Source organism: Coregonus lavaretus (genome assembly GCF_964263955.1).
Source record: "Coregonus lavaretus genome assembly, contig: HAP1_SCAFFOLD_2149, whole genome shotgun sequence".
NCBI lineage: Eukaryota > Metazoa > Chordata > Actinopteri > Salmoniformes > Salmonidae > Coregonus > Coregonus lavaretus.
Window position 1 is genome coordinate 37,912 of NW_028159625.1, and position 11,097 is coordinate 49,008.

Here is an 11,097-nt window from a genome sequence, read left to right on the forward strand (position 1 = left end):
CCTCTGACCACTAACAGTAGAGTGGGCTGCCCAACCAGTACCCTGTGGTTCCTCTGACCACTAACAGTAGAGTGGGCAGCCCAACCAGTACCCTGTGACTCTGATGGTATACCTCTACTCTACTTAACTGTTGCATAGTATCTCTTCTCACTCCACCACTTCACTCTTTTCCTCTGGTTTTGAACCTTCTCATCTCAGAATGTAGTTAGTGTGTGTGTGTGTTTGGGCAAGCTTGCGTAACTGTGTGTGTGTTTCAGGGGTATGCTCCGGTGATGTACAGCGCCCCCTCAGGGAAGGTGGAGATAAAGATGGAGAACATGTCTCCTGCTGATCCCCTCCTTGCCCATCCACCACCCCAGGTCAGTCCTCAATCACACTCTGACACACACAACCTCTCACATACACATACACCCTCTCTGACATTGTCGTCCTCAACCCCCTCCCCCTCCCCAGGCCTCGTCGCCCTTCGCGCCTGCCTACCAGTTCAACATCGACACAGGAAAGAACGCCACCACCAACTTCCTGTAGAACGCCTCCCAACGGTCCAATCAGGAGCGGCCTTAGTAATGTTGCCACGGCTCCGTCCCAATACAGCTCAATGGCTTCCTTTTCTCATCTCCTTGACTGTGACCACTTACAGTGGCTTGCGAAAGTATTCACCCCCTCGACATTTTTCCTATTTTGTTGCCTTACAACCTGGAAATAAAATGGATTTTTTTTGGGGGGGGGTTGTATCATTTGATTTACACAACATGCCTACCACTTTGAAGATGCAAAATATTTTTTGGGGTGAAACAAACAAGAAATAAGACAAAACTGAAAACTTGAGAGGGCATAACTATTCACCCCCCCAAAATCAATACTTTGTAGAGCCACCTTTCGCAGCAATTACAGCTGCAAGTCTCTTTGGGTATGTCTCTATAAGCTTGGCAAATCTAGCCACTGGGATTTTTGCCCATTCTTCAAGGCAAAACTGCTCCAGCTCCTTCAAATTGGATGGGTTCCACTGGTGTACAGCAATCTTTAAGTCATACCACAGATTCTCAATTGGATTGAGGTCTGGCCTTTGACTAGGCCATTCCAAGACATTTAAATGTGTCCCCTTAAAACCACTCGAGTGTTGCTTTAGCAGTATGCTTAGGGTCATTGTCCTGCTGGAAGGTGAACCTCCGTCCCAGTCTCAAATCTCTGAAAGACCGAAACAGGTTTCCCTCAAGAATTTCCCTGTATTTAGCGCCATCATCATTCCTTCAATTCTGACCAGTTTCCCAGTCCCTGCCGATGGAAAAACATCCCCACAGCATGATGCTGCCACCACTATGCTTCACTGTTGGGATGGTGTTCTCGGGGTGATGAGAGGTGTTGGATTTGCGCCAGACATAGCGTTTTCCTTGATGGCCAAAAAGCTCAATTTTAGTCTCATCTGACCAGAGTTCCTTCTTCCATATGTTTGGGGAGTCTCCCACATGCCTTTTGGCAAACACCAAATGTGTTTGCTTATTTTTTTCTTTAAGCAATGGCTTTTTTCTGGCCACTCTTCCGTAAAGCCCAGCTCTGTGGAGTGTATGGCTTAAAGTGGTCCTATGGACAGAAACTCCAATCTCCGCTGTGGAGCTTTGCAGCTCCTTCAGGGTTATCTTTGGTCTCTTTGTTGCCTTTCTGATTAATGCCCTCCTTGCCTGGTCCGTGAGTTGGTGGGCAGCCCTCTCTTGGCAGGTTTGTTGGGGTGCCATATTCTTTCAATTTTTTAATAATGGATTTAATGTTGCTCCGTGGGATGTTGAACATTTCGGATATTTATTTTTAACCCAACCCTGATCTGTACTTCTCCGCAACTTTGTCCCTGACCTGTTTGGAGAGCTCCTTGGTCTTCATGGTGCCGCTTGCTTGGTGGTGCCCCTTACTTAGTGGTGTTGTAGACTCTGGGGCCTTTCAGATCAGATGTGACAGTTTTTTTTTTAACCTTTTTCCTCCAAACATAACAATGGTCATTATGGCCAAACAGTTCAATTTTTGTTTAATCAGACCAGAGGACATTTCTCCAAAAAGTATGATATTTGTCCATGTGCAGTTGCAAACCGTAGTCTGGATTTTTTATGGCGGTTTTGGAGCAGTGGCTTCTTCCTTGCTGGCTGAGCGGCCTTTCAGGTTATGTCGATATAGGACTCGTTTTACTGTGGATATAGATACTTTTGTACCTGTTTCCTCCAGCATCTTCACAAGGTCCTTTGCTGTTGTTCTGGGATTGATTTGCATTTTTCGCACCAAAGTACGTTCATCTCTAGGAGACAGATTGCGTCTCCTTCCTGAGCGGTATGACGGCTGTGTGGTCCCATGGTGTTTATACTTGCGTACTATTGTTTGTACAGATGAACGTGGTACCTTCAGGCGTTTGGAAATTGCTCCCAAGGATGAACCAGACTTGTGGAGGTGTACACATTTTTTTCTGAGGTCTTGGCTGATTTCTTTTGATTTTCCCATGATGTCAAGCAAAGAGGCACTGAGTTTGAAGGTAGGCCTTGAAATACATCCACAGGTACACCTCCAATTGACTCAAATTATGTAAATTAATCTATCAGAAGCTTCTAAAGCCATGCCAACATTTTCTGGAATTTTCCAAGCTGTTTAAAGGCACAGTCAACTTAGTATATGTAAACTTCTGACCCACTGGAATTGTGATACAATGAATTATATGTGAAATAATCTGTCTGTAAACAATTGTTGGAAAAATTACTTGTGTCATGCACAAAGTAGATGTCCTAACCGACTAACCAAAAATGTGTGGAGTGGTTGAAAAACGAGTTTTAATGACTCCAACCTAAGTGTATGTAAACTTCCGACTTCAACTGTATATATATTGTCTGCATCCCCCTAAAATAAGGCACATTTTGGTATTTAAATATCAAATCCTATTTATCGTATTTAATGCATTTTTTTTTTGTCTTTTAAACAATGAAGATCTCCTGAAGGTTTTACAGACAGTGGACACGTTAGAGTGGATCACTTTTGTCAAGTCGGTGACCATCGTTGATCACCCCCTTTCAAAGTCTGTTGCATTATCTGGATAAAAATTGTCCGACTTGTGCCTACATGTCGACTGCATGAACTTTACAAAAATTATGTGATCAAAGATCATGAAGTTTTCACTGCAGTCGACTGCAAGTTACTGCAGTTGCTCTTCACCATCTTCATCCTGCAGCCATCACCTGCATTGTGGGAGGCTCTATTGTCAACCAATCATCAGGGTGTTTTTGTTTGACCCACGCGAACGTGACCAAAGACATGACTGAAACAGGAACCAACTTTGCCTCGATTTATGTATACAGTGGATATATACTAAATGAATGTGATACTCACGTGATTTCAATTTATGAGTGTGTGATATGAGAGTTGGACACTAGATTATTTTAACATGATCAAGAAATACCTTCATAACAATGGCAACACTGCTATGTTCATCTGAGCCTTGTTGTAAAACCATGTGTCCAACTTTTGGCTGTCGCAGTTTCACCTCCCCGACTTCACTCCTCAACTTTCTACAGTCGTTTGCTTAAGCCTTACCACTCAAACGCACCCAGTGCCTTCATCTCCTCTACCAAGGGGAGATTTTCCTGGGGTGTATTCATAAGTGCACAATGAAGAAAACCGTAGCAAAACATTTTACAATGGAAATAAGCATTTATTTTTGGGACAAATGTAGTTAGTCCCTACCCGTTTCGACCTGGTTGCTTCAGTTAGGTTCCCTGGTAAGGTCAGGGGGTGAGGAAAATGAATTCTACATTATATTCAGGCATGGGGCATTTCCAGACCATGTAACCAGAACAGGAAAAACTCCTGGCCCTAGTTGGACAAGGGGAGTATCTCAATAGGAGAAGGTCAGATGCCGCTTGATCCAGCTCGACCTTTTGGAGTCACTTAAAACGTTCTTACAGAACTGCTTTTCTCACTAACTGTCTCATTCCCCCCTACAAACACGCTTTAAAGGAATGTAACAATCTCAAATGTAGGTAATAGGACGTATGTATCAGTTTGTTGTATTTGATAACTTCTTTGCATTGAATGCCGCCATAACTGGAGAGGAGTGAGAATGAAAGATCACTGTAGACATGACAAATATGATTTCCAATGCCATATCATTAGACCTTATGGAATGTTTCATTTGTTTTTATTCTATGAATATCAATAGCATTTATAGTACTATAGTTTGTAGGACATGCACATATCCACCTCAATAAACAGAAAACACCATACTATGTCTGTCTATTTCCTTTAAAACAAGCTAATCACATCTGCTGTCAATTCTGTTTTCATTTCTTTCATTTTAGTCATTTCGCAGACGCTCTTATCCAGAGCGACTTACAGGAGCATTACGTTTAAGTGCCTTGCTCAAGGGCACATTGACAGATTTTTCACCTAGTCGGGGATTCGAACCAACAACCTTTCGGTTCCTGGACCAACCTCTTAACCGCTAGGCTACCTACACAAAATAACTGAGATCTTTATGAAAAAGGCAAATTTATTATGCAAAACGATACGAAAACATTTTCAAACAAAAGAATGCTTTATGTACAAAGTCATTATTACAATCCTAGACCTAGATTATATACAAAACAAGGCCTTTCAGTTCCCATCCATCCACCTTCTCCATCCCTCACTCACTCCTCTTTCCTCCTCTCCATTTCTCTCACTCGTCTCTCTAGCTCCCTTACTTGATCCTCCAGGTCGGTCTTGTCACCCCCGGTGTCAGAATGCCCGATACCCAATAGGACGCAGACGCTCACCAGGCCGGCCAAACGCAGCGCAGTAGTCTCTGTTCCAGCGCTGCGGTCACTTAGGATCAGGCCGAACAGTCCTAAAACCACACCCAGCTTCAGTAGCCACAGGACCCTCCTCAGAGTGGACGCCACCAATCGGAAGGCCAGAGACAGCAGCCAGTAGCCAATGAGAGCCAGCAGAAGCCATTGACCGATATAGACCACAGCATCTGGGGTGATACTGTTAACAGGCATTTCAACTGGAGGAGAGAAAGAGAGAGATACATGATATTAGTGCATTTTCTCCTAGCATTCTTAAAATGCTCCCTTTACTTGTCTCCATTCCAAGACGTGGCACAAACGTAGTCTTTGTAGTATGTTGCTATGTAATTATTGTACCGGTAGTTATAGTCAAAGCCTAGTAGGTTACTGTTGGCAATGTGGAGAAAATGGTTTTCCCATCTGGCCCACACACACCTAATATAGGGCATGTCTGTCAGTGGGTAAAGTGCTCCCTTGGCAGGTCAGACTTTCATCCAGTTTTGTGTTGTGTGTGTGTCTACAGAGAACAATTACAGTAAATTACAACATGAGTGTACCATTGTACTGTACATGGGTTGTGTGTTGATGTTGCACGATATGAGATCAATCAATAGATGACACAATAGACAACTGTCTGTTCCATTATTGAATAGTGCACTGGTACTAGCCCTGGTCCTGGGGAGCTACAGGTTGTGCAGGTTTTTGCTCCAGCCCAGCTCTAACACACCTGATCCAACTAGTCAACTGCTCATCAAGACATTGATTAGGTGTGTTAGTGCTGGGCTGAGACAAAAGCCTGCACAAGACATGCTTTAGCTCTCTGGGAACAGTATTGGTGACTGACTGGAGTATTGCAATAGCTTTCCGGGCCTGTATTCATAAAGTGGGAATAGGAGTGCTGATCTAGGATCGGTTTTGTCTTTTAGATTGTCATGAATGATCCTAGAGCAGCTCTTTACCATCGATTCCTGCTGCCCCCAGGAACTGGGTGAGGTACTTCATAACCACATTCGCTCCAATGGCCGCTGCCTCAGCCAGATACCTGACCACCTGAAAGAAACACTGAAAGGAGGGGAGAGAACAGAGAATTGATAGAGGGTCACTAAAGGGTTCCCGTATAGGCCGACCTGTTGTTACATGCACCTACCTAATTCGACAAAATAACTGCCATCATTAGCCTAAGAATTTATGATTCGAACTACTGTTAAGTTGAACTTAGAGCAGGCTATTCTTTGTTCCTCACCTTCTGTGCAGTTTCAACGGACCGCGCCCCGACAAGGTGGACCAGGTAACCGTGCGCCTCCTCGGACAAATCCGTGAGTGTCTCCCGGAGGACTTGCACCATTCCCGGGGAATAGTTGAATGACTTCTCGAAACGACTATTTTCTCCCAAACAAGAAACTACCATGCTGCTCAGCACACACACGACGAAACACACTTTCATTTTTTTTCACTCGCTTTATGTAAAGTCAAACAATTAAAAAACATCTCACGTCTTTAAATTTAGTTGAATATGGTATGACTGCATAAACATATGCTGCAACAATCTAAACTAGACACTCTACGGACAGAAACATCGTGGATACAATGTAGCCTATGTCTTAACAATATGGTAAGAAAAAAAAACCATAGTCATAGTTTCCAGGCTATAGAAAGTAGGCAGGCCACTTCAAAATGTGCTACAGTAGCTCGCCCTTCTTTTTAAAGTTTTATTAGCGAATCGCAACCAACTGACAAGTGCATACACCTCCACCTAGTGTATTGGAGTGTGACGACCTCTCTAAACCACTATATTATCTTAACTAACCCTGGATTTCTAATCAAATGCAATACCTCCATACAAACCTCACTACTCCCATCACCCCCACCCAAAATACCACCCACTCCCGTCCAACTTCTCTGCCCCTGTCAAACAACCTCTCCCTTTCTACATGCATTTCACAAAATAGTAATACACGTTCAACCGTTTCCTCTACCATACAGCCATTACACAATCCAGTACCATGTTTACCTATCAATATCAAAAATGAATTCAATCCCGTATGCCCAAATCTCATCCTACACAACATAATCTCCTCCCTTCTGTTCCCATTATATGACACTATCTCCCGTACAGATTTCCTTGTAATATAAAAATGTATGCCCTTCCTACTTTCATCCCATTGCCTCTGCCAGCAATCTAACCCATTTTTCCGAATCAATGTTTTAATTTCTCCTCTACCCAACTGCACCTGTATATCCACAATATTATTTTTCACTGCTCTTTTTGCTATTATATCTACTATTTCACTTTCATAAACACCTGTATGAGCCAGAATCCAACAGAACTGAATTTCAATACTATTTCTTTGTAACCCCAACAACTGCATCATTATTTCTAACCATTAATCCTCACGTTCTTTCCCGATCTTAAACTACACAACACTGATGCAGAGTCCGAACATATTATACTCTTCTTGGTTGCATCTCCTCTATCCATTACAATCCAACTATTATCGCAACGTTTTCTGTTGAATATACAGACAAATCATTTGTTAGACTCTTGCATACATTAACATCGATTTTAGAAATTAATACACATGCTCATGTCTTCCCATTCATCGGATCCTCTGAACCATATGTATACACTGCAAGACAAGAATAAAACTGATTACTAATATATTGATCCACAATTATTCCTACATTATCTTCTTCACACCACTGTTTATTTTCTTCCATCAGGCTAAAATCAAGTTACCTTGCCCTAGCCTTCTATTTGCAATTTAAATGAGGGTTTGCTTAGACTGGATGGATTCCTGAAACGTAGACGCCGTAAAACCTGCCCACGGGGTAGAAAAAGGGAAGTAGAGTACGCGCGCCACCTATTGTCAAGAAGTCGACATGAAATAGCTTATCCTGGGGCACGTTCAGCAGGACGCAACGTTTTGGAACGTTCAGATAGAAATAGGCCACGTAGAACAAACATGCCCCTGACATGCAGAATAAGGATTCACATCAGCTCTATTCATGGCATTTATATCTGCAACGTTCGACAACATTTGGCAGTTGACGGCCCCAAATGTATTTTATTTTATACCAACCTTTATTTTCATACCCTCATCCTCTGTTGTTGTCTATTTGTTCGACCACTTCAAAATATGTATTAGTAGTAGGCTATTGCAGGACTATATATGACACACAAAATAACTAAAATAACTGTATGAACAAAATAAGTCAAATCAAAGTTTATTTATTCAAGCGTTATCATGGGCCCTGGTCAAAAGTAGTTTATTTTATTCCCTATGGCCCTGGTCAAAAGTAGTGCACTATGTAGGGAATAGGGTGCCATTTGGAACACAAATCAGGGGCTTCTTCCTTTACTTGTTCCTCTGGGCTTGGGCCTTGCAGGTCAGGTAGGCCAGCTTGGTGGTGAGCTGCTCGGTGAAGAGGGGGTGGAACGCCAGCATGATCCTCAACATGTTGCCTTTACGGGCCTCGTCCACCGGAGTCTGGCCCCAGATATCTATCTCCTGGGTGGGAGGGGAGGGGAGGAGAGGAAAGAGAGGAGAAGAGAGAGAAGGACACGAGAAGAGAGGTGAGGTAAGGTGGAGGAGTGGATCGAGCTGGTAGGTGAATTTGGAAAAAAGGACATTCATTTCAATTGTCAGATTTAGTGGTGGTATGTTGAGGATGCTGCTGAAACCCTAAATGTAGAGTAAAAACATGTAGGATGCATAACAGTCCAGTTGCTACAGTGCTTTGGTGAAGATTCAATTACTACCTCTTCTACCTCTCCTACCCCACCCTGAGATGAGCAGGGTCGCACTGTAGCAAAATGTTTCAAAACATTGTGCAATGGAAAACGTAAACAAGTGTTTCTTATTGGACAAGTTCAGATAGTACCTCCCCGTTTTGGCCTGTTTGCTTCCGTTTAGTGCCTGGTTCTTACCAGAGGGTGGCCCCATACTGCCCCCCAGGGCTTCTTATACCTCACACCACTCCTTCTGTCTACCCCATTTGAATACATCAGGGCTGTATTCACTAGGCCCAAAATGGAAGCAAACGGGACGAAACTTTGAGGAACTGGGAGGGACTACATGAACTTGTCCAATAAGAAATGTTTGTTTTCGTTTTCAGTTGCTCAGTTTTGCTATGTTTTTCACAAACTAATATGACCCTGGTTCTTACCAGCGGGGTTGCCCCATACTGCAGCAGCCTTTGGACCATGACTGTGTCCCTCATCTTGACAGCCAGGTGCATGGCCGTGCGTCCGTTGTAGTCCTTAGAGTCCATGTCCACTCCAGACAGAGCCCAGGCATGTAGCAGCTGGTAATCCTTCTTTGCCACCACCCTGAGACAGAGGGAGGGGGTGGGGGAGAGAGGAGGCAGGGGGTGGGAGAGGGAGAGGGAGAGGGAGAGGGAGGGCGGGGTGGGAGAGAGAGGGAGGGAGATGGTGGGAAAGGGAGGAGGGGAGGGAGAGAGAGAGACATGGATCAATATTTCTATAACAAGAGTGGCATTTTATTTTTTTATAATGAAAGCAGGACTCAAAATGATTCATGTTAATGAATAAGGAGGAGTTACTCACTGCAGCAGCTCCACTCCGATCCTCACTGCAGGCATAGCCAGCGACGCCTCTCTCATCCTCAGGAACTTTATTACCTCATAATGCCTGAGATGCAAATGTCAGCCACCATTATTTGGCTTTAATGTGTGTGCTTTCAATGTTGTTATATTAGTCCACTTCTAGACTTATTCCAGGCAGGCTACTTACAATGACGCTTTCACAAAGTAGAGTAGGGTTAGTGGGCTACCTGTTGATGATGGCCAGGCGCAGGGGTGTGTTTCCGAAGCGGTCTTTCAAATGCTGGGAGGCTCCTTTGGCCAGCAGGTACTTGACCATGTCCAGGTTACCGATCTCACAGGCCTTCAGCAGGGGCTTGGTGCCGTCATAGTCCCCACAGTTCACATCCATCTGAGAAGGAGGGAGAGAAGGAGATGGAGTGTATGCAAGACAAGTGTGTGTGAGAGAAGAAAATGTACCGAAATAAAAACACACACACACTACTGCCCACATTTTCTAGGATCTCCTGGAGCGAGAGGAAGTCGTTGCTCTCGACAGCTCCATTAGCGAAGGAGGGCAGCAACTCTCCCAACAGTCCCTTTCGCTCCTGAAGGAAACACAAAGAGTTGAACCAGGTGTTTATCATCATGGAATAGGTGTTCAAGTCAGGTGTAACATCAATGAGACATGGGCAAATGGGTCTATCCAAATGATAGGTAAACTCATGTTTGGGCAGTTAGCTAGCTAGCTAAAATCTATGGCCTTTCCTCTATGTCCTTGTTACGCAGCCAGCTGAGCTCTAGGACCTTGCCCAGCCATTGCAAAAACTTCTTGTCCCGGATCACAGGGCCTGCGATCACGATGGGTTTTAGGCTGAGATCCGTAGCTGGGGTTCTTTCCATAGCTGTGACAAAGAGCGGGTGGTGTGTATTATGATAGATAAACACGCAGAATGGGTAAAATATAAAAGCTACCGGGCTATCTAGCTACTCTGCTAACGTTAGCTAGCTAGCTACAGTAGCACATCAAGTTCAGGTAGCTAGATAATTGCAGCACTTAGCTACGTTCCCTCTGCATATTGAAGTGGTGAACAAACTAAATTAGCTAGCCACCTTTCTATAGTATCAGCAGATATGTATTGTATGGACTTAATTCGTTGTAATTACTCTTTAAACAATGAACAGTTCTATGTAGCTAACTAGGTTGCTCATCCAAGTTATTAGAGCTTGTCAAACCAACCAATACAACCGTTGGACGGCGCGCGAGACAGACAGATTTTTTTGTTGCTTTTGTCTTATAACTGATCATGACCACTAGGTGGTAGCAAAGCCTTATATTTATCTAATACAAGCCTCTTTTGGGGGCGCAAAATGACAAATGTGCATACACCAGATACAGTAGATTCAATTCACTATTTGTAAAGACCTTGGGTTGTTTAGGCAGGAAAACAAAAGCTCACCCTGTTGCTGTAAATTGTCAGTGAAAGCAATGGGATGTTGACGACCATGATGATGGTATATTTGTGGCCGTTAGGCAGAAGTCTTCCGTAGACTGAAAATTCCTTGGCAGAAAGAACAGATAGATATGTAGCTAGGCTACTCAAATTACACATAAAGACGTCTGCCCTTCTGACACCGGGGAGATGTTCAGAGAGAGGATAGAGGAGAGGGAGGGAGAGAAAACAATTATGTGTATTTATTTATAAAGAGCTTTTAATATTTGTCCATCAAAAATCAAAACAAATGCAGGAATGTAGTG

General features: G+C 43.6%; 3 protein-coding genes across 3 annotated transcripts; all 3 read right to left on the reverse strand.

The window, feature by feature from the left end:
- Positions 1-3,663: 3,663 nt before the first annotated feature.
- On the reverse strand, positions 3,664-6,502 carry LOC311122633 (voltage-gated monoatomic cation channel TMEM109-like). Its single transcript, XM_084196974.1, has 3 exons — positions 6,040-6,502; positions 5,756-5,858; positions 3,664-5,014 (listed from the first exon to the last, which is right to left on the reverse strand). The coding sequence occupies exons 1-3, from the start codon at positions 6,238-6,240 to the stop codon at positions 4,656-4,658; spliced, it is 663 nt and encodes a 220-aa protein (XP_084053100.1). The 5' UTR covers positions 6,241-6,502; the 3' UTR covers positions 3,664-4,655.
- A 1,507-nt stretch (positions 6,503-8,009) lies between these two features.
- LOC311122636 (L-asparaginase-like) lies at positions 8,010-9,084 on the reverse strand. Its single transcript, XM_084196977.1, has 2 exons — positions 8,964-9,084; positions 8,010-8,305 (listed from the first exon to the last, which is right to left on the reverse strand). Exons 1-2 carry the CDS (start codon positions 9,066-9,068, stop codon positions 8,153-8,155), a joined length of 258 nt encoding a protein of 85 aa, XP_084053103.1. The 5' UTR covers positions 9,069-9,084; the 3' UTR covers positions 8,010-8,152.
- Positions 9,085-9,359: 275 nt separating this feature from the next.
- On the reverse strand, positions 9,360-10,880 carry LOC311122632 (putative ankyrin repeat protein RC0860; the record flags this gene model as incomplete). The annotated part of the gene is made up of 4 exons (XM_084196973.1): positions 10,799-10,880; positions 9,851-9,946; positions 9,590-9,750; positions 9,360-9,447 (listed from the first exon to the last, which is right to left on the reverse strand). Exons 1-4 carry the CDS (start codon positions 10,844-10,846, stop codon positions 9,360-9,362), a joined length of 393 nt encoding a protein of 130 aa, XP_084053099.1. The 5' UTR covers positions 10,847-10,880.
- Between the last annotated feature and the right edge of the window lie 217 nt (positions 10,881-11,097).